Source organism: Papaver somniferum, chromosome 6 (genome assembly GCF_003573695.1).
Source record: "Papaver somniferum cultivar HN1 chromosome 6, ASM357369v1, whole genome shotgun sequence".
Classification (NCBI taxonomy): Eukaryota; Viridiplantae; Streptophyta; class Magnoliopsida; order Ranunculales; family Papaveraceae; genus Papaver; species Papaver somniferum.
In genome coordinates, this window is record NC_039363.1 from 38,838,909 (window position 1) to 38,863,493 (window position 24,585).

Genomic DNA, 24,585 nt, shown 5'->3' on the forward strand with positions numbered 1-24,585 from the left:
TTTGGAATCCGATTACAAACGAGCAAGTACTTCTTGCTCCTAGAAGATATACTCCTGTCTGTGTCTGTGGATTTTACTTCCATCCGCTTAAGAAGGAATACGAAGTGGTTTGTGTATGTACGTCGCGTACTAAACCAAGATGGGACACTTTCAGATATATCAGTCGGTGCTTGAGAAAGAAAGGAGGGGAGATTATCTCGGAAAGACTGTTCAGAAAACAAAGCCTACACAACATAGTGTACGAGAATTGCGAGCACTGGGATTGAAACTTTTTGAACTTTAAAGTGAAGCGTTGGTCTTGATTTTTCATGAGTTGAATTTTTTGAACCCTAATAAGAAAGGATCCTTACGGATGAATGTCAGCAATGGAGTCTTGGAAAGATCTCGAGTAAGAAAACAGAGAAGATGAAGAGTCGTTAGTTTGTGATGACACGGCAGGGTGGTGCTGCTAATACTGATGGCATATAATGAAACTCGAGAGAAAAAAGTCATGGTTTCTGTTTGATACTGGTTAGATTAAAGATGGAGATTGACCGGTGGCTAATGAAGTAGAACATGGAGAAATAGGAGCTCGTGATGAAGAGTTATGCCAATAATTGAGATGTTGGTTCATCAGGGATGCTGTTCATGATGGTAGTAATGTTGGTATACTTCCGGTGATTGCTGGAGTTGATCGTGGTGATGACGAGATCGAGATAAAGTCAGGGAGGCCGAGTCACGATGGAAAGATGAGAATCCCTTGCTTTGTTCCCAGTTGGTGTTCGGTTCATTGATTATCAGAAAGCTACGACATGTCTGGTACCTTCAGAGGTGTATCAACATTTGAACTTGATATTTGGGATACACCAATTGAGAAACTAAGAGTAGTTGCTGATGTTATGACTACTGAGATGTACGCTGGTCTTGCTTCTGAAGGGAAATTTGGTTGAGCAGGCGGCTGCTTATACAGGAGAGGATTTTGTGCAGGGGAATTTGGCTGAGCAGGCGGCTAGTTGTACAGGAGAGGATTTAGATCGACACGATAATTTGCATTACTTAAGGCAGTCGATGTGGTTTGAGCTTACTTCTGGAGAGAGTTATTACCGCCTACAAAAATTCGAGACTTCTAGTAGAAGGTTATTTGCTGTGGAGAAGCTCTACGCAATGACTGAAGACCTATTCGACGTCCGTTCCTATCCTTCTTAAAAATTGACTCTCCAGGCCTATATTGAATTGTTGAGGGTTCCGGACCTGCTGGTTGTACAAAAAATATTATTGTAAAGCGATTGCCGGAGCCATCAGGTGCTATATAGCATTGGCAGGTAGGGTGAGAGAGGCCCAAGTCAGTAAAGTTGTTGGAGCATGTGTTTATTGTCTGTGTTGAAGCGTCCTCGGCTTATAGAATCATTTGATGGTCATGGACTGTCCTAGATGCAACCTTAAACACCGACTTGTATGAGAGTGATATACTGCCTTTTAGTGGAAATGCAATACGAGTTGAGGACGAAAATTTTTGTGAGGTTGAATGTACTTAAGGGGTACAATTTGTTTCAGTTTCTCATAATTGAATACCTTGCGAATTTACTTCAAAGGAAAATTATAGTATTGCTGATTCTAGTCTCTCACGCAAATAAGTGAAATGTTGCTCCAATACATCGGAAATAGTATTCTCAATTTGGAAGGGGTAGGAGGGTGGAGAATGTATCTTCACCCATCACAGCAAACATATTCTCCAGACGGTGCAGCACCAGCTGTTTTTGATGATGAGTACACGCAGCAACCACCTCATGTTTACGCTCAGCAAGGCGCCCTGTCTGGTTATAGTCAACCTACTGCTCATGAAGCACCTGGATATGCTCAAGGTGGTCAGGTTGGTGGTCATGTGCCATATGGGACTACTCAAGCAGGTTACGGTGAGCATCCAGTTCCCAGTAGTAGTGCGGGCTACCGGTATCCTGGGACTGTTGAAGCTGGAAACAACAATTATCCTTATGAATTGTTTGATGATTTTTCAGCTTAATTAACAATTAATCTCTGTGTTGAATCCCTGACTTGTGCTTGTATAAGCTATGCTAGGTGCCACACAGGAAACCACATAAGATCTTGTTAGTCAGGTAAATAAATTGCGTGCAAAGATGAGGCGATGGATGCGGGAACTGGAACACTAGATTGTGTCAATGAAAGTGAGTCCTCCATCATGCAAAAACATACCTGGCAGAACGAGTAAGTTAATTTACAATGCATCTCCTCATGCAAAGGTGCTATGGAAATCACGTTAGGCTTAACAATCATGTGACTATCTTTAAGAAGTTACTTAAGTTTGTACACCTTTAAAGTGATGTTTTGTGCTGAGAATTTCAACGAAAAGAGATGAGGATCATTTTGTGATGATTAGTTGTTGTACCCATTGCTGCTATGCACTAGCTCAAAGCAAGAGGTAAGCCTTAACTAATTTTAAATCATCTAAATGTGGGGGGCTGTCTGTCATAGGAATGCTTAACGTGTTCAAGGCCTTTTGGCCAGTTTGTTTGCAAACGCACATATAAAATTTGCTGGATATTAATGCATATATTTCGGTATTCCATTGTTATATATTTTACAACCACTAACAAATCTTAGATGTTGAAGATTTGGCAGGAAACTAATGTGTTTTAACGTGGTCTAAAGGATCAGTAAGTAATCAAAAGAAATTTTGAGGACATAGTTTCTGTCTAACGTGTTTATGTGTTGTAAAACAGATGTGCATATCCGCGTTTACCCTGGGAAATCACCAGGATGCTCTGATTAGAGGTCGAGAGATTGGAATGCATGAGGTACATGTTTAATTACAAATATGTGATATATATTGCACTAACCTTAATTTTGAGGTAGCTATAAAGAATGTACTAGTGAATAGTACATGTGATTTACGATTTGACTGAAAGACCAAGTTGATTGATATGATCTAAAGGATCTAAGTGAACCAGAAGATATTCTGAAGGAAATTAGTCTTTGTCAAACTCGATGCGGTTAATGTGTGTTGTAAATGTGCAGTATAGCAGGTGTATACAAACACACTAGTATCTCAAAAGAATTACTGGGATAATCTGATCAGAGACTTGTGATATGACTTGTCATACTTGAGGTACATCTTAAATTGTGTATGTAATACATATTGTACTGACCTTAAGAGATGTTGTTGTTTCAGGCGATGAAAAATCTTAGCCTATGTGTGTATCCTCTTAAGGAGTGTTTGTCTAAGGAAGTCCTTAAAACAGACAAGATGAACTTGTATATTGAAGAAATCAAAGTTCGTGTGCTTTAATTCAAGCATAAGAGGAAGACGAATGATTACTAAGATGCTTCTTAGAAGATATTCCTCTGTGACCGAAGCCTGTGGCCATCATTGCAGAAACTCAATTGACTATGTGAGTCTAAAGTAAATGAGCAATGACAAAGTCTAGACATACTCGAAGAAGGCTAATTCGGTAAGACAACTATACTCTTTAATGAAGTAATTTTAGTTGATTCGTGAAGTCAAAAAGAGGTCTCAGTAGACATGTAAAGTCAAAAGAGAACCTCACAGACTTAGGGAAGTCAACAGAAAAATTAGTGGTCCTTTGACGAAAGGATTTTCTAAAGAGATAGTTCGTAATTATACATCGAGGGGGAATGGGACTTAAGCTCATATAAAATAAACTTGCCATGAAGGATACTCAACCTTGCTGACTGGAGATCCCAAGATCAAGGTTTCGAATGAGACAACTAATTTATGGTAGGTAAAGGTAAACACTATCAGAGAATTATATTCTCTCTGTCCCTTCCCTATGGTGTAGATGTGATAGTGTGACTGCATGTGAAGGGTGACTTTTAATAAGTCTTAATGAGTTCCATAGTTTCAATTTAAGATTGAAGTGGGGTGTAGCAGTGAACACTCTTAATGGAACTCACCTATCTGAATGAGGAAGTGGGTCGCTTTCTATGAGAATATGAGCTGATTCTCTAGAGCATTCTGAGAAACAAGACGTCCAGGGCCAAAATGGACACAACGGCGGAGCTTGGCAGCAACCTTGGAGATATCATGTGTGGTTGTTATCGCGAGTTACACCAAATGTTAGACAGTTCAAGACCTAATGGACACTGGCTAATAAGTAGTTCAGGTAACCTCTCACTAAGCAAAGGTTCAAGACCTTATGGACACCTATGCCTATTCGTGATATTTCTTGTTTTCCGTGTTTTATCGTATTTTTATTCATGTGGGGGATTGTTGGAAAAAATACAGTTTTATGTGAATAAAAATTACTAATAAAAAGGTTTTTCCAAAAAAATAAAAACACCTTCCAAATTTATCTCTTAGTTTTTTACGGGATAAGTTTACTATATATTTTTTGGATTTGGGTTAGGGTTTTATATATGAATAACCTCTTTTTATTGCTGTTATATATAGAAAAACCTCTCATATATCCCCGTGTGTTTTTGAGTACTTCTTCTTCGTTTTTCGATGTTTGATACGAGGGTTTTAAGTGCTAACGATTCGTGAGTTTTTCCGCTGCCAAGTTCTAGAAGGACAAGTTTGAATGTGCTATTCAAGCTTGTTAAGATTGTTGTATCTTGGAGGCAGATGTACCTGTAGGGCTATAGCATCATCTTTTTCAGAGTGTAGCCGGGCATTCTTGTCTTAAGGACAGTATGTTGAACATGCGCCTCAATCTACCATTACCGTTTCCTTGTTTCCATGGTGTTTAACAGGATGTTCAAGACATTAACAGTTGAATAAGGAGAACACACAAAAAACAGATAAGTGCCTCTTATATTATTAGTTGATTGATTAATTTTTAATTGTCATTAACCAACAATAACATGGTCTCAAACCAAGAAGGATTATGAAGAAGCGTGTAACAAATTCATTCTTCGATGGGAACCTGAGTATAAGGGTCTGGTTGACTATGTGACATCCACTTGGCTGAAACCCTACAAGGAGAGATTTGTTTGTGCATGGACTAATGAAATAAAACACTTCAGCAACGAGTAGAGTGGAGAGTGCACATCATAAGTTGAAATTGTATCTAGGTTCATCTGGAGGTGCATTTCTTAGTTGTTGGATAAAAGGTCATATAAAACACGAGAATGAGTTTATCGGAGTCTTGGAAAATTTTGAGAAGAGCGCAACACAAATAATGCATGAGCACATGGAGTACCCGATGTTAAAAGAAATTCGGAACTCTGTGTCCCACAAAGCTATTGGTTATGTGATTCATGAGTTCAAGGCAGCTGAGTGGGTTAAGAATGGTTTCCCTTGTGATCATGTCAAGCGGAAAACATTGGGAATACCTTGTGCATGCGAGTTGTTGTTTTTCTTTCTGGAGAACATAACTCCTTCACTTTTATACCAACGCAGACAAAACCAAACCGGAAAACTGAGAAAAGACTGGTATGTATGGCGTTCGTAAATGGCAATCATTTTATTGGTCTTAAGTTTAAAAGAAACTCACCTCTGCCGAACACTCCAAGGTTTGCTTTTTGGGATAAGATTTTCACCGAGAATGCTGCTGAATGGTTGAAGCCCTATGATGCGAGAATCAAAAACTATAGAAGCATCATGGGTACGAAGAAGCAATAATCCATCAAAAATTATAGGGAAAATTGGGAAACTGTCCCAATTTGGACTGCAATCTTGGAAAACTGCCCCAACGTTAAAAAAAGTTGGAAAACTGCCCCACTGTTAGAAATCTTAGTTAACTCCGCGTGTGCGAGTTCTCACGTGCCAAAAAAGACAAAAATATCCCGAACCGCTAAGACAAAAAAAGTTGGAAAACTGACTGGCACTACAATTTCATCTCGATTGAACTCGAAATTCGGGGTATTTTTGTCTTTTTTGGCACGTGAGAACTCGCACACGCGGAGTTAACTGAGATTTCTAACAGTGGGGCAGTTTTCCAACTTTTTTTAACGTTGGGGCAGTTTTCCAAGATTGCAGTCCAAATTGGGGCAGTTTCCCAATTTTCCCAAAATTATATGTCTGCATCCACGAATGTTTTTCCTTTCAATAATGTGAGTACAGTATGCTGCAGTTCAGATGGTTGATGCCTGGGCATATGCCTGCTTTGGTAATGTATTTCAGTCTCCCGTTACCGACGACATTAGTCAAATTTTCTAATTTCCAAGCTATAGTTATGGTACAAGGTTTCTTTGTTTATGAATTGTCTGCAATTGCAACTATCTTAAGCATTATATAATTAATTAAATGGATACTAATTCGAGCAATAACTTGAAGTGTCTGTACCTTGGACTTCTCTTTGGCTTGTTTTCTCTTAGCATTTTCACAGCTTGAGCTTATACTTAGCGGGTTGTTAATTACTTTCCTTGCTAGTAACTTGCACTTGTATAAGATCGACAATAGGATGCAAGTACTGCTAGCATTCATGTGGTTACGGAAACTAATATTGAATGTGCACTTATTAGGGGTTTCAGTAGGGGTTTCAGGTTGTAATTGCAGTAGGAGACTTAAGCCGAAAAGTGATCAGCCAAATAGAATGATCGGTTAAATAGAAAAAGGAGTTCAGGAGAAGGAAAAATGAAAGTGGATTGGTTGAATACTATGAGGTTTTATTAGTCCATTTGTTAACTGTTGCTTATTTTTGATCTTCCATTACTGTATGTATCACAACTTTATGAGATCAATTAAGATAGAACTTTAACTATAAGTTTTGGATCATCTTATTTCAATGGTGGGTTAGGATGTTTAGTGTTTGTTGGTTTATGCCTTTTCTGTTCTTATTTTTTCGCGTTCTGTGATGGTAATGCTCACACGAACATGTGGTTGCGATACTCATCCACGAACTGCTCTAATGTGTTTTTGATTAAATAGTTAGGTACCTGTTTGGTTAGTGAAATTAACTAGGATATTTTAGACATTTCATCCATCTTTTAGAAAGTCAATCCCTCCCCTAAAAGTAAGGATTCCCTCACCAAAATCCTTCCCTCCTCAAATCAATTCTTTCCCTCCCATTAACAGGACTCAAAAAAAAAACTGGAATTTGAAAACAAAACTAGTCACAAAAACTCAAGGTGACCAAACTTGTGGTACAAAAACCCACTCAAATGTTGGGATCCATTAAAACTCCATCGTAAACAAAATTAATACAAAATCCCAAATTTTTAAAATTTGATACAAAAACCCCAAATTTTAATATTGGTTTCATCAAATTTTATTTTGGTTTCATCAAATTTTGTATTACTTTTGTTTTTTTTTATTTTTGTGTTACATTTGTTTTCATGGGTTTTTTGTGGATGGATAGTGACACCTTTGGAGTTATAACTCGTGGACCGATTTGGAAATATAATAAAGTAACTTGTTATAGGGGCGTCATGGTTTATTAGAGAGGCGGCAGTGTGATAATACTGTCCCTCTAGTTGGTTAGGAGGTGTCCAAATGGTTTTGTAAATTGTCTAGATTATCCTCCCCATATTTTAACCTAAATCAAACTAAATTGAAAATCTGTTTTCTTTCTTCTTCTATTCTCCTTCCATCAACCGTAACCTCCATTAAAACTGAAAATTTCATCGTCTTCGATTAATCAGCGATTCGAAAATTAATCAAGTATAATGACTTATATGAGGTGTGTTATGAAAAACCCAGTTAGGTTTAGTTTATTTTGTTCGATTTAAGTTTAATTTCTATCAGAAATTAGGGTTTTAGGTGAAAATTGAAATTCAAATTTCTGGGTTTACGTGAGTTACGGTTGATTTTATCTCTATTACGAACCGTAACTGGAGAATTTGATGTTGTTACGGTTGGTAATAGAACTATTACCAACCGTATATTCTTGTATCTGAGAATTTTCTTCAGTTACGGTTGGTATCGAGCATTTGGTTACCAACCGTAACTGAGTTACGGTTCGTATCGAGCATTTAGTTACCAACCGTAACTGCTTTTACAATTGGGTTTTCCCCAAATTTAACCAGTTACGGTTCGTAGTTCATCTTTTACGAACCGTAACTATGAATTACGGTTGGTTACGAGCAAAATGCCAACCGTAATTAGCTCTAAAAATGTAAGAAATTGAATTCTTTTACGTATTTGAGCAACAAAAAGCTAGTTGGGACTAATTTAGAAGTATACCTGGTCATTTTCAGGCATTGGGTTTCATTTTGTTGGTTAATTTCTTCAATTGTTTGAGATTGACCTTCACTTTGGGTTAAAACTTCTCTACCATCTCCAAATTTTATTTTATTTCTAAACTCTAAAATCTGATTTTGTTTTGATTTTGAGTTAATATAAGTGAAATTAATCATTAACATTAAACTTGATTATCATCACTAAACTAGGTTATCAATTATGAGGGTTAATTTGTCATTTCCAGTTTTTTTTATAAGGGACACCTTGAATGATCATGTAATGACCCTTTTTGTCCTATTAGAATGCCGCCCCTCTAATTAACCATGCCTCCCCTATAACGGGTTACATAATAAAAGAAGTAACTTACGAAGTTAGTAGCCCCGATTACAGATGAACTAGAGCCATCTAATGTGGTACAACCTGCCAAACATTGTTAATGCAAGATGGTGGGGAAAGATTTTAATTTAAATTACAATTGAAATGTTTAGCTTCCTTTGCTAACAGGTCTGCTACGCTATATTTGTCTATTTAGGTATAAAAAAAACCTCGAAAATTTGGACAGTCACCAATTTCCTGTCGAAATTCATCCATGATAGCTTGACTTTTTGCTAAGAAATGGGTGATAGTTTCCCATTGAAATAGTCAAAAAGATTTTTGCAGTCTCCTTTTATATTTAAGTTGGTAAGTTGTAACTCTCTTTCCTATTGCGCTACCTGAAGCATCCCTACTGCCTCCGCTTCTTCTGCTCTGGTTGGTCCTGCTCTGCCCTGTTCAAATTCACCTGCATCATATCTAAGGATTAAAGCAAACTCTGAGGTTTATTTTGAGAAATCCAAGCTGCATCCATATTTATTTTATGTTGTTGGTTTTCAGGAAATTTTCAGATTTCTTTATGGTTATGTGTAAGGCTTTTCTTTGTCAACTTTTGTGTTCTATCCTTAGGACCATTCTGCCAAAATTAAATATGTATCTGAATGTCTAAAGCTAGTTGATTAGATGATTTATGTTTATCTTGGAAGGTTATATTGGATATTTCTTTCTATAGGAACCATATTTTAGTCAGAATGGCTTCTATGATTATAAAGTTGCTTGGTTTTCTGCTTGATTACAAATGTCTAGGAAGGTGACATCATTATTAAAAGAGAATTGCACTAGACTATGTGCTAAAAGCCCGGAAGTATTTTGCAAAATTACAATGAAAGAAGAGATGTTTAAAAGTCTCATCTTCATCACAACCAAATGTACATTTTGGTGAGACATCTTTAAGTATCTTAACCAGTTTAAAGTTAGTAGAAACTGCATTACGTAAACATTTCCAAGTGGAGATTTTGATTCTTTGGAAGACATTTAGATTCCATGGGTCTTTCCAAATTAAGATTGTTGGAATTGACACTTCTCTCGGTCAGTTTTCGTGCATATAGTTCACAGTAAATTCCTCGGAATTAGTCAGAAGTCATCTCAGTCTATCTGCTTTAGGTGTATTTACCTTGCTCGGTGAGATCCTAACTTTACATATCTTTTCAGCAATATTGGTGTCAAACATAGAGGTAATCAAAGAAATATTCCACTTTTTGGTAATTGGATCTATGAGATCAACCACAAGTGCTAAATGGTTGTTGGTACTGTATTTATATTGAACCAAAGAGCTTCCTAGGTTTGGTATCCAATAATCCTCCCAAATACTTATGTTGTTGCCATCTCCTACATCCTAGATACTATTTTGTTGTACAAGGGTTATTCCTTTTGTTAATACCTTTCCACATCCATGAGCTGGTTGGAGATATTTTAACCCTAAAAGTGAATATTTTTTTTCTGAAATATTTAGGTTTTAATTGAAAATCCCAGGGTGAGTCTGGTTCATTTAAAAGACGCAAAGATAATTTATCTATCATAGCTAGATTAGTGTCATGTGCACTTCTAAAACCCAATCCAAGTTTATGTATTGGCTTTCATAGATAAGTATAGGCCTTTGGGTGGTATCCTCTGGAGTTGGTTTATTTCCCCCACCAGTATCCATCTGTATAGCATCAATTTTGTTGGTTATCTTTTTTGGTAAGACAAAGCAACCCATTTGGAAATTAGCCATACTTGTTAGGACTGATTTATTTAAAACCATTTTACTAGTTTGAGGTAAGACCTTTCCTTTCCATCGTTAAGACCTATGTTCTATTTTCTCCACAATTATATCGAAAGTTTTAATCTTAGCTTTGTTTATAAATAGTGGGGCACCTAGATAAGAGCCCTTTAGTATAATCTTTTTTATTTTAAGAAGCTTGGACATCATCCTTTGATGTTTTGGGTGGACTTTCTTACTGAAATAGACACTTGATTTATCTAAGTTAATAAACTTACCTGAAGCTTTACTAAATATTTCACTAGTGTTTAAGATGTTCTTATATTCATTTACATCTGTTTATGAAAAGAAAACGGTTGTCTGCACAAAAAAAGAGGATGTGAAATAGGGTTGTTTTTACGTGTTAATTTGACTCCATGAATTAGTTTTTCAGATTCATGATAAATGATAAGTCTGGAAAAAATCTCCATACAAATGATGTAAAGAAAGAGAGATAGCGGATCTCCCTATCTCAGGCCCCTTGTAGGTTTAAGAAAATCCCTCGGATATCCATTTAACAGGACTGTAATGGAAGAGGTTGAGATGCATCGGTTAATGAGGTTACAGAAAAAAGAGTTAAAACCAAAAGCCTTTAGGGATGCTAGCAAATCCTGGTTGACCCTGTCAAAAGCTTTTGACATGTCAATTTTAATACCTAAACCTCTTGTTCTTGTTTTTGTTTTTGTTATGAAAGAATGGATAATTTCATGTGTTATCACTATGTTATCAGAGATTTGTCTTTTAGAAATGAAGGTAGCTCGGAAAGGGGAATTTATATTTTCTAAGAGATTTTTCATGTTGTTAGCTATAACTTTTGTTATTAATTTGTAAGTGGTATTAAAAATACCAGTATGTCTGAATTGACTAGGGTTTTTAGGATGTTTAGTTTTTGGTATGAGAAATAGGAAAGTTTTATTTATATTCGGATGCGTAGCTCCATATTCAAAAAATTGTCGGATACTGAGGGTTACTTGGTCTCTCACAGTGTCCCAATTCTGCTTGAAAAAATTTGCTGAAAATCCATCTGGTCCTGGGGATTTATTGGGTTTCATATTTTTTTTTTAAAACACTAATATTTCATCTTTAGAGGGAGGAAGAATCAGTTTAGCATTTTCAGTATCGGTAACACTAGATTGAATTGAATTTAAATGGGGATCATGATGAGATTTATTAATTGGGTCAGCAGTAAATAACTTTTGGAAATAATCATCTAATATGACATGAATTTCTTTTATGTTGAAAGTTACATCATCATTGCTATATTTTAGGCATTTTATAGCATTACACTTGCTTCTCCAAAGAGTTACAATATGAAAATAGTTTGTATTTTTTTCCTTATAAAGCTACGACGTTGTCTTTAGATTGTTACTTAACTATAACTTCTTGTGTATCATGTAGTTTTTAAAATTGAGTTAGTTTATCTTGGATCGGTTCTTTTTTTTCTTTTGTAAAGGTGGTGCGAAGCATTTAAATTTTTAATTTGTCTTAGTAATTTTTTTATCTGCTTTGATGGAAGTCCAGAGATGTTTCTCAATAAATTTATACGGGGTAAATATTCTGAATAACATTTTCCTATGACTTAGTCGTAAAATTTCTAGGACTCCTCTTCTTTCTGACGGGACGGGTGTTGAGATAGCATATCGACCGGCGGCTTTGAATCTTCGGATAAGCATGAGATTTAGCCAAGCAATGTACTGGAAGCTAGTACCATCTTATACTTTGTCGCGTTCTGGTCATGATCCTATGAAACATGAAAACGACAAGATGCATCTCGGCTGACGATTTATGACCTTATATAGATCTACAACGTTTTTTTCTAGGTCACGAGTTCTTTGGAGACTTTCCAAGTTTCTGTTAAGTTTATCTTGTAGACGACGAAAAGACAAATCCGACGGAAAAAAACTAGGTCAACCAGATACATAATGAAAGAGCTATAAGTAAAAAAGTAAAGTGAAGTAAACTTCATGAGTGTCTTGTGACCAGGTTGAGGGCCCTTGACCTAAACGAATTTTGGAGAAAATATTCGTCAGAATCTCCAAGTTTAGAGCATCATCTGGTCCTTGAGAGTGATAAAGTCGACTGGATGGTTCCTCTTTGCTCTGTCGCGTTCATAACGAGCTTCATCTTCTCCAGTGAGTGGATTGTAGACAGATTGGATCTTTTCTGTACTATTTTCATCAGTTTTAGTACCCCTTATTTAGGAATCGTGTGCGCGATCTGACTTGTTGGATCTATCCCTAATGGTAACTCTAAAGGCGTTTTCAGATAAGTCTAGATGTTGATCTGAGATTTTGCAAGATTCTGTTGAGTCCCCAGGAGCTCGACTTGGTCCTTACCCAACGTTATGCAGGAAGAGATTCAGACGATCCATAACTTCATTAACCTATTCACTAAGGTCGAAAATTAGTCTGAGAGGGAAAAGTACTGGTAAGGATAACTCTCTCGACTAAGTATGTAATTGATTTACGGAGACTGAATCAATGGAACGTTTTTATGTTTGGATAGGTGGAATCGACTTCTTTCCTAATAGTGGCCATGATTGAGACCTGTAACTGAGTGAACAACCTCCCATTGTGGTCGCCAAAATGTAGTTACCTAAAATCTGAGAGAGGTTAGAAATGAGATTCTCAGGGTTTCTTAAAGTGAGTTACGGGAAGTTGAGCACGAACAGTCTTCGCCTAAACCACACATAGTGGCCGCTCAAAGGCTTCTTCAGTCACATGAGAGGTTTAGGGATGGTCTTAGGAAGGGAAGCAGACAAATAGAGAGATCATAGAATTCTAGGATTTGAAGAAGAATTGCTCTGAGAGGTTATGAGAAAGATCGTGATAGCTTGGAGAAATAGAAGACCTATTTATAGATGAATTCTCTAATCTCAGGTCGGTGAAGATAAGGATTGCTTTTCGTGCTGTGCGGAGCAATTCTCACGTCTCTTCAGGAATAGATAGAGATAAACTAGGTTGAGTTTATCTCATTATTCCACCGCCTTTACTCTCTTCTGCTGTGAGAAATAAGCCGGGTATTTCTCACACGTGTCGTAGACCGCCAGACCAAAACCTAATTGTTATCACCCTATTTGTGTGAAGCTGAGTCAGCCTTTGTGATGATGCGTTGAGAGAGAGAAATATTCTCTCTAGCTGAGTTGGCCAAGATAAAGAGATATTCTCTCATTATGAGAATGACTAGGATAAGTCACGTGAAAAGGCATGAAATACCTCAAGAATCGTGTGCAGAGTGTGAGAGGAGCTGAGGTTGATCTCCCTCTCTCCATGGACGATCACGTATGTCATGTAGAGACCGTATTATTGATTTTGGGTCCCTTTGTTGAGCATGCGGAGCTCAAGAGAGCTTATCCATGTTTTGGGATAAACATATTGAGTTCAGGATCAATTTACTAGCCGTGAGTGTGTTTAAGAGGCTGAGAAATAGTCTTGAGCCCTGGGTAAGGCGTGTGCCTACTATGGGGAATATCGGCCCTGTCTGAGATTTCCCGAGAGATTTGAATCTCACTGAGATTTTACGGAGAGATGTAAATCTATATTGGATTGTGAAAAGAGATGTGAATCTCTTTGAGATTTTGTGGAGATATATGAATCTCTCCGGTATTTTTAGAAGAGATGTGAATCTCTTTGAGATTTTGCAGAGAGATGTGAATCATTCCAAGATTTGGCGTAGAGATTCACATCTCTCCGGGATTTTGCAAAGAGATTTGAATCTCTCTGAGATAGATTTTGTAGAGAGATGTGAATCTCTCCGAGATTTTGCTGACGGATCAAAATCTCTACGAAGATTTTTTTAACAGATCCAAATCTCTTTGTGGTCAGCTGGAAATCGTCCTGAAGAGAGAGAAAAGGCTTTGTATGCCCGATCAATGTCACCACGCGACTTTGGCTTACTTGTCTTTGACCAGCGTATCTTGCAGAGATGTGATAGGAATAAATTGTGTATTTATTCATGGGGACGACAAGACCAATGTATCTCGGAAGGATATTCTAGGAGTCTGACGAAAGGGCCTAGAGGCAGAATAACCAGTGTATCTCGCAGGGATGTACTAGGAATTATTCGGAAGCCTCGGTAAGTCGAGTCAGAGCCTAGAGTAGACATGACCAGTGTATCTCGCGATGATGTACTGAGAATCAGTCCTTGATCTCAAATAGGGTGAGTCGTGCTTACAGGAGAATGTATGTATCATAAGTCCGTCAGGGACGTTTTTACGCATCTACAGAGCCTACATGATCAGCAATATCTCGTCGAGGATGTATACTAGGAATCATGGCATCACAATCAGCTACGTCTGGCGAAGACATGCTGGAATTGTGGTTGTTCTGGTTCATAGGTCTACTGGGGACGTTTTGCGCTCTATAAAACTTACGTAACAAGCAGTATCTCGTAGAGGATGTGCACTAGGAGTCATGGCATCACGACTAGCGGTGTCTCGCGAGGACGTATACTAGAAATCGTGGCTATGAGTGCCTTGAGGACCAATGGCTTAATCTCTCACGTGAGAGTTGAATTCTGTCTATGGTATTGAAATAACACTTTTGCCCCTTGTCCAAATTTCACCATCTACAACAGTCATAAACAACCACACTTCTCATAGTCTACCACTTTGATCTCAACATTTTTTTTACTTCCCTCCCTAAGACCAACCCTTCTCTTTCCTTTGTGACAAAAACAAGCCTGGAGCGACCATTTCTTGGTTCAGGCCATAATTGTACATAATGATCTCTCGAATCTAAAGTACTCATATCTAGTACATTTATTTAGTGCTTAAACATGTTTCTCATCAAGCTACCCCATTTTACCATTTTCGACATAATCAGTTTTTTCCCTACTACAAAGGGATACCAATTTACTTGTGGGGTATACCAATCCACATGAAATGGATGTTTCATTTTAAATAAATTTTGGTACACCCCAAGCAAATTGATACTTCCCAATAGCACCCGCCCATCAAGTGAAACCTAAATTCCAATACTTACCCTAATGGAGAGCCATGATTCAACTTTTTAGGGGAAAAGCGTGTCCTTTTTCCCTTGAATCAAAAAACGCCCTTCAATTTCGTAGGTTGTGATATGAAATCAACATCGGGACGCCTAATGGTTTGGCGTCCTAAAAATTCCAAAAACGCCAAATGGTTAGCCGTCTGGAAGAATATTCTCTCGAAAATGCGGGGGGACGTCTAACCAACGGCCTTTCATTCGTCGATTTCCTACTTTTTATGTAATTAACCAGGTGAGAGATACGTATGGTACATTCCTTTGATTCATAACCCCCACATTTCAAGTTATTTGCCTTTCTGTAACCCAAATGATTTAACACACTCCAGAAATTCCTATTATCCAGAGCTTCAGATTCTGCAGGCGTGAATATGTCATTGGGAGTTTGTGGAATTTCCTTACCTCCTCTGATTGGAATAACCGTCAATCGAAAGAAATGTAAATTGGGTCAAACCCATCTCAAACTGCCGAAAATGAAAAGTTTTAGTCTACTTCCACCACCTCTCACCGATAGCTTCACATAATCCTTGATCAATACCATTGCTTGAGGGTTATCTTTACCACTATATTGTATAACTCATTCACACTTGACCAACTGCTCCTAAATTTAAACTTTCGTAAACCCAAACTATGGCACGGCTATGATCTGGTCCGGCCACATACTTCAATTATGTGCCCCTCTTTAAATGGTGACACGTCATATAAAGTAGGAGAAAATCTGAAAACCAATTTTACTACGTAACTGTTTATCATTTTTATTTTATTTTAACTTCCTACTTTTTCTCAAAAAGTAGAGCGGTTGAGGGGAGGGGGCAGGTATTTTAGTTAGATATGTGTCAAAAAAATAAAGAGGGTCCACATACAAAATATATGTGGCCCGATCACATCGTATCCGGGGAGCCCAAACTATCACATTTATGCTGGATTGACCCGTTTCTTTTGGATAATGTCTTAAACAAATACAAATCGATTTCCTCCATATTCTATTCAAGCAAACATTAAAGGATGTACAATCAACAATATGAAAAACTCCAAACAAAATCATATTACAACATCAATTTCACTACCTTAAGCAATAACAAAACAACACAAATATAATTATTCCTCAAACTCGTGAGAGAACACTAAAAAATACCCAAATGAATCATGTTTACTATATATCAAATTACAACTATTAATCATATCAAATTACATACATATGAATCAAACCAATTCCCTAAATCAAGTATCATTGCATAACTATCACTCAAGTTCCATAAAAAATTTATTCCCTAATTAAACCACAACTTCATATCACAAAGTTTCAACTCAATTAACACCTCTAATTGAAACCTTATGCAACTCCTATATAACATCATATTCAACCCAATAAATTTATTCAAAACCTAAAACGAAATCATAAGATCGATAAAATCAATCAAAAGTTTACATCTCATACCTTGAGTTAGTTAATTGATGAAAATCGACCAAAATACCACCGGTAGAACCTCCACAATAACTAGATCAAACCCTTTAAGACTACGCAGCAAAAACGGCCTGAGACCTCATCAATTTCGCCATGCAAAATCGTATTTTCATCTAGAGGAATAAGAAGAGGAAAGAAAAGAGAGAATGGAGACAAGGTCAAGCGCCCAACGGTTTGGCGTCTGCGGAAACTTGTTTGGACGCCTGACCTGTTGGCGTCTGACGCCAAATGGTTTGGCGTTTTTACTCTCAATCTTGGATCCCCGCTAAGCTTCAACGTTGAATTTCGATGACGTGTCATGGGTTAAAAGTTGAAACTTGGAGGACAACTAGACTAAGGGAAAAAAAAATTGCTTCCGTAGTGCGGGAGCCTTTTTGAACTAGCAGTTTCTTGGATGTAGGATTTAGGAAGCTAAGCCGCCACGTAACAGCGAGATAACCCCAGTTTTCCCATTGACTAATAATAGTCAAATTGAGAACTCTTCAGATCTTAACAGATAGTTGTGTTAGTTAATCATATTATTTACACAGAATCAACTATCTTTAATCATAACAAAAAAAATTTCTCATCATCGACAAAGCAACCAACAAAAATCCTTTGATTTGCTCCCATAATTTTATCCGTGCAAAGCATATTAATGTTTACATACCATAGTAGAATTTGTTTTGTCATTACCTACATCTCGATGATCTAGCTTATTTTATGAAATACGGATTTATGTAGTTTTCTGAATAGGATATTAGGTTAATCAATAAAGACTTATAGATCACGATCAACAACGATAATTAACAACAATTAATGATTCATTATTGTTTTGAATTGTATAAAAATTTGGGTTTATTGATTTTTATCATCATGGCCAGTGCAATTCAACTTGAATTTATCATGAGTGAGGTAGTCAAGGTCTTCATAGTCAACTTGATATTTACTTATGGACCTTACGGTTATTATCGATCATCAACATCAACAAACATGCATCATCATCATTAACAACATTCAGCTTTTCTATCTCTACTTTTACTAGAGATTTTCACAGAGAAATTCTCTAGGTTCCAAAAAACCTATACATTATTTTGGAAAAGAAGAAAACAAAATTTTCGTTTTAAATACTCTGATTGGTCAAACATCTGTTGAATAACTGGGGTTATCTTGCTGTTAGGTGACGTCATATCTTCCTAAATCCTACGTCTACGAACCAATAACAATGGTAACTTGGTGTGCATCTTTTGTGGAAGTTGTTTTGTCTGATTTAAAGACCAAATTTTCCTTATTTTGAGGAGATGAAAGAAAAACATCTCCAACCAGAAACTGTATTGCTTTAGTTTTGAACCTTTTAAACCATTGATCCAAATTATATATTTAAATTATAACCATAGATAATTATGTAGGATGTTCACATCCTCTAAGAGAACCTCTAAGATTAGAAGATAGCTTTGAGGATGTCTACATAACTACCAGCCACATCATCTTTACTTTCTCCCTTCACGTTCCCATTTGAGGCGATTTATTTAGTTAAATCATTGAAAATCTATGTGGCCTTATATTTACTTGTACTTGGCTAGTTTGGGGCCTGTTAAATCAAAAAGGGTCATTAAGAAGTAATCTCTAGAAACCCCTTATCCAACTATTGTAGTTAATGGCTAATTTCCCCCAGATTGATTAGCGTTAATTTAGTTGATAAGTAGTAAAAATATCGTGTTAGATGTGAAATTAATTTGTGTTAATGAATCATCAAAACATGAAAAGAATTTAAAATTTTGAATTTTTTTAAGAACACCAACCAAAAATCGGTTTATGTTGACATTGATATCGATTGTAACTCCACAAAAATACATAATTTTTTGAAATTTGCTTTTACCCAAAATCGGTTTATATGGACATGAAAATCAACCGATTATCCGGAATCGGTTTATACGGACATGAACATAAACCGATTCTGGGTAAATTTTTCTTTTTGATCGGATTATGTGTATTAAACATCAGATATAACTAACATTATACTCGAGTATAAAATTATACTCGTTTTCAATTTTTAATTCGAGTATAAATTATACTCGTTTACAAATTGGGTGCCAAATTCATACGCATTTTCAATTCGGGTATAAAATTATTTTCACCTGCACTCGAACTGAAATCGAGTATGATTTCATACTCATTCTGTGATCGAGTATTAACTGGGAAAAAAATGGGTGAACCAGAATCGGTTTATGTGATGTTTCACATAATCCGATTCTAGCAAAAAAAACATACAAAAAAGTTGGTATTTCTCATAATCGGTTTATATGTGAGGCACATAAAGACCGATTCTTGATTTCTCTACAAATCCAAACTTGGACCCAAAATCGGTTTATGTGTGAATTAACATAAATCGATTGTAGTTGATGTTCATCACATCAATCCAGAATCGGTTTATGTATGTGTACAACAAAAATCGATTCCTGGTAACATCAACTACAATCGATTTACGCTGGTGCACACATAAACCGATTTTAGGTTGATTTTCAGAAAATTTGTTGAAGAAATTTCAGAGATTTATGATTAAATCATTCTCTTAAAAGGAACAGATTAAAGAGATTTAACTCAATTACTTGAATTGTTTGTTTTCGAATTTTCTTTCAGAACCCAAGAAAAATGAGAATTCAATTGTTGTTTGTGATTGATTAGGTTTTAATTTTTGATTTTGATGGAAATTGAAAAAAAATTGATTTTGATTTTGATTAAAGATTTTTGTATTTGTTATTGAGCGATTATGATTTTATATTTGGCTGAGAATGATTGAGGTTATTTTTAGAGGGTGATTTCATATTTTCCCATATTTTAGACACCCCATATCCCTTTCTCTTGGTTGGTTGAAGAAATTCATAGGCCCCAAATAAACACACTAGGTCCCAAGCTAAAGTATACTTACGACATTTCCAATATCTTATCGGATTCGGAGATGCTCCAAGCCTAATACCATCGATCGTCGTAGAAAGGAGAAAGTGCATCGGGCGCCAAGTCCGCTTATAAAATAGTTTCCAAAAGCTACTTGTAAGAGCAGGAGAGAGAAGAGGTGCTCAACTCGAGTGTGTTGAAGAAAGGAAGAAGGAGTCTTTTCTCTGGCCGCTTCTTCTTTTCTTCACTGCGATGGAAGGCGGCCTAGGCGAAGAGATCGCCACCACCACCTACATCATCGGTTCTTCTCCTCATCCTCTTTCTGATCCTCATCTTGATGGAGTAGAAGAAGAAGAAATCTTAACCGCCGGATCCCCAACTGAGGATCTAGGGATTCATGAAGAAGTAGCAGAAGACGCAGCGGCGCCTACTGTACTCGATAACCCATCATCCTCAACATCAGAGAACATCGCCCTTACTGATGAACTCCGAGATAAGATCATTAGACAGGCATGGCATCTTATATGACCTAAAATCAATTTGTTTTGCTTTTTTTTTTCTTCTAGTTCAATAGATGATGTAAAGATCAATTACACTTAATTCACTTCTAGAAAATATTTGAATGCTTAAAACACATGCTATTGTTAACGATTAACGGATTTGATAGAATCTTGACAGTGACTTGAGAAGATAAAAAGTACATCCACCTGCTAATTACAGATTTCCCCTTTTTATTTTAAGTAATTAATGTATTCAATTTTTGGTGTTACTGCAGGTAGAATATTATTTTAGTGATGAGAATCTGCCTACCGATAAGTTTCTGATGAAATTCTTGAAGAAAAACAAACAAGGGTTCAGTAAGTACAAAACATCCTGCCTTGTGAATTTACATCAGATTCTGTTCAGTACACTACAAACATTTTTGTGTAGATCTTCATTGCATATCCAGAAAGTTGAGTTGACTGTCGTATCCAGAAAATTACGTATTATAGTAGTTGCTGAGGTTTTTCTTGCAGTATTACAGTAGTTGTTGAGTAAGGGGTTTACCTGTATTTTTACCTCTTCTGGATGTTGTGAGTTGAAGACCATGAAGAAATAAACTATATATCTGACACTGGTCCATTTAGTTGCTCAGCTTATTGCTGCTGGTGGCTTCACTTGTGGCAGGTTTTGATGTTTTCTTACTCATCTGACTGTCTTCCTTTATCTCTTTGATTCCTTTATTTTCAAAACTTAAATTTCATGTTTTCTGGATCTAAGATTACTTCACAGTGATAAGTATTTATCTATTTGATTCTGTATTCTGTATCAAATGAACAGTTCTTAATAAAGTAATAGAGTGATGAAGGTGATGAATTAAGCAGGTACTTAAGACAGGTTGTCCTGTCTTGTTGTTTCTCCTGGTGCAGCTTAAATGTAGCTGTGCCGAGCATCTGGACAGGTCTGAATGACTTCTCAACAAACCGCTTTCTGATTCGCTCTCTATTCTCGTTTTGATTCACCACCTTTTCTTTTTCTATACTTCTTTGCCTTCAGTATGCCACGTGCTTTATAAATTCTTGTAGTCCCTTTTATGTTTGAAACTTAGCTCCAGCAGTAGTTTTCTATACTTCTGGATATGTCTGAATGACTTCTCAACAAACCGCTTTCTGATTTGCTCTCTATTCTCATTTTGATTCACCACTTTTTTCTTTTTCTATACTTCTATACCTTCAGTATGCCATGTGCTTTATAAATTCTTGCAGTCCCTTTTATGTGTAAAACTTAGTTGCAGCAGTAGTTTTCATCTGCTGGAATTTTGGCAGTGTCCAGGCATATAAAATTTGCATGTATTATTGTTTTTGCAACATTTAATCTGATATTTGCTGTGTTGCAACGATACGGATACGGTGTCGGATACAAGATACCAATACGCTACTATGATACACCAACTTGAAAAACTAAAATACGGCGATACGGCATACTCAATATTGATCAGTAGTTTAAGATAAATACATTATATATAAGATAGAAACTTAACAAAATACATACATGTGTTTGCATGATTGAAATATGATATGTATGATTACTGGAGAGAAAAAGTATGGGTAAGAAGTAAGAAAGTCTAGAGCAAGATCAGTGGACAGATTTGGAACTAATATTTTGTCACTATGGTTATTCTCATAGAATCTAGAAAAATATCTAATTTTCTAATATTAAGGTATTGAGATTTATCTTGACAGTTGTTGATATCTAATATTTAGTCAAAGTTTTCTAACTGAGTTGTATCTTGAAGTATTAGTACGCATATCCGTGTAAATACGTATCGACACGGCTGAATATTTTTTTTAGGCGTATCGTTGTAACACAGGATATTTGGTAATGCATTTTAATTTCTGCCATTGGCATCTTGGTATTTTGCTAATTTCTATTGTGGTTTTCTGCTTAATGGATCTTCTTTTGTGGTTTTCTGCTTAATGGATCTATATTGTGCTGACGATACATATGGCCTTATGACTCGTGCAGTCCCTGTTGGAGTTATCGCGTCATTTAGGAAAATGAAAAAGCTTACACAAAACAATGAATTGGTGGTGGCTGCTCTCCGGGAGTCATCTCTGCTTGTGAGTTTGTTACCATCTTATAAAAGAACTTAATGGCCTCCTTTTGCTTCTCTCTCTGAGATGTTGTATTCGTCTTTTGATTAAAATTTGTTTACAGATTTGACCCCCTGTATAATTTGTTTGCGAACTGTTGTCCTGCCATTCAGGTTGTAAGTTCAGATGGGAAGAAAGTAAAACGGGCTCGTCCTTTGCCTGTTATAGATGATGTCAAGGAGGGACAGGTATCTTTTGTTATTTTAGAAATCAGCCTTTTTCACTCGCCTTATAAATTAAAAGATTGTCTCTGATATTTAATTTGCAACTCTAGTCACGCACTGTTGTAGTAGAGAATTTGCCAGCGAATCAATCAACAGATAATCTTCAGAAAATTTTTGGTGATGCCGGAAAGTATGCCCTTTCAACGATTTTGATTCCTTTATTAGAGATTTGTACTGACAAACATTAACAACTGCTGTGCCTTACTGAATTATCAGTATAAAGAGTATCTGCATCCGGGATCCTCATGACATTGAATCAACAAAGAGCACCAAAGCAGAAACAACTGTCAGCGGAAAGGTATGGATATAACTGATTCATTTTCAATTTGTTGTTATTGTGATCATTTACAGTTCAAAATACTGGAGTGGTTTGCATTCTTTCATTGCCTTATTGAGGAAGCTTTGTCAATCTAATTTTGTATACTTCAGATTATAACATTGTGTTATATTGTGATACTGTGTATTAATAATATTAAATCTTGTTGGTTTTGGTTACTTATGCAGATGCATGCTCTTGTAGAGTATGAGACAGTGGAGGCAGCTGAGAAAGCTGTGAGTATCAAGTTTTTTGCTCCTTCAGTCCTGGAATGTAAAATATATGAATAAGTTGAGGGGAGAGTTTGGGGGAGGAACCCAATCATTATTCTTTTAAGCTTTTATAATTGTTTCCAGGTATTAACATTAAATGATGAAAAGAATTGGAGAAGTGGCATGAGGGTTGAAATTTTACTGAGTCGAATGGTAAGTATTTGTCCTCATTTCTTCTTTTTTCTGTTGCTCACTGGTTAGCGTGTAGTTTAGCTTACTAACTACTTTCTATACAGAGCAAGTATGGGTTACCAAAAAGAAGTGGGAAAGGCCCTGAATACCCTGAGAAGAACAATGACGCCCAAGTGTCTGAGCAGAACCGTAATTCTCATGATCACCATAATGAGCAGCAATCTGGTGGTCAAGAGGTCAGTAGTTTTCTGTTCCCAAATTGTTGCTAATTATCATTCCGTGCTGATGCTTATTTGACGCACAAAACATTTTCCTACCTTTCTATTTCAGTCAGAAGTCCTTTGAGTTCAAATTGGTAACCACTTACTGGTGGACTGCAGTAGAGTTGCCCTTCAGTAAGGGATTTTGCTTCTTAAAACAGAGTCTGCTATGATATGCTAGTAAACGAGAGAATTCTTGTTGGTGTAATATATTAGATGAACTAGTAACTGCGAGAAGTCTTACAATTTGTTTTGACAGAATACAATATTTCTCTCTAGGAGTAGAATATGTGGTTCACTACGTTACTTTTCTTCTGATGCTCATGATGACTACAGGAAGAAGAGCACTTACCAAGTGAGAAGCAGGGGCGAAAAAATCGCAATCGAGGCCGACCTAAGGCTCACAAACAGCACAATGGGAGTGGTTATGGTCATGGTACTTACAAAACCAGCCATCGACTTTCAATCATATTAGCTAATTGTAGTTATTAAAAGCTTAATATTTAGTATAAAATTTGTTGATTATATTTTGAATTCCTCTTCTACTTTCCAGGACATGGATATGCCCACTCTGCAACCGGAACTCAAGGTTTGAGTGTGAACAAGCCACCTCCTGGCCCGAAAATGCCGGATGGAACCAAGGGATTCACCGTGGGTCGTGGTCGGCCTATGGTAGGGTAATATGTTTATATGAAAAAGGAGAGAAGTATACAAGGAGGACAAAAAACTCGCACAAAGGAGAAGAAAAGAAAGGGATTATGTTTTAAGATTAACATGTGTTAAGTATTTATCCATCTGTTAAGTATTGCAGAGTAAAGTGCATTTGTCTTTTAGATTTACCAGTGTGTGCAAGTTCATGGAATTATGGTCTTAAATCCCGTCAGAAATGAAGTTTCTGATTCTCTAGGTTAATCCATCCTCATTTGCGGAAATTGGCATTTTCAGAAGGAAAAACATGAAATAATATCTATCATTGGCTTGGCCTTCCTTAACAGATTTGCCCTAGAGTACATGAATAATCTCATCATACTCTGGGACAATCTCATACTGCATGTATATTTTTTTGTTTACCTGGTTTATACGGAAGAAAAAAGAAACACTTTTGTTATAGGGAGGGAGTTTTTGGATCATGGGAGTGGGAAAATCAATGTGAACTTATCAACTCCAACAGAGTCTAAAATATCCACACTCGAGCACCACACAAACATATAGCACGGTT

The 24,585-nt window shown here is 36.6% G+C and overlaps 1 protein-coding gene across 1 annotated transcript; it reads left to right on the forward strand.

Moving 5' to 3' along the window:
* The first annotated feature begins 19,656 nt into the window (after positions 1 to 19,656).
* LOC113287349 (la-related protein 6A-like) lies at positions 19,657 to 24,323 on the forward strand. Its single transcript, XM_026536083.1, has 11 exons — positions 19,657 to 20,039; positions 20,305 to 20,386; positions 22,035 to 22,129; positions 22,276 to 22,350; positions 22,437 to 22,516; positions 22,603 to 22,684; positions 22,891 to 22,938; positions 23,059 to 23,127; positions 23,211 to 23,342; positions 23,703 to 23,802; positions 23,920 to 24,323. Exons 1-11 carry the CDS (start codon positions 19,782 to 19,784, stop codon positions 24,045 to 24,047), a joined length of 1,149 nt encoding a protein of 382 aa, XP_026391868.1. The 5' UTR covers positions 19,657 to 19,781; the 3' UTR covers positions 24,048 to 24,323.
* Positions 24,324 to 24,585: the final 262 nt, after the last annotated feature.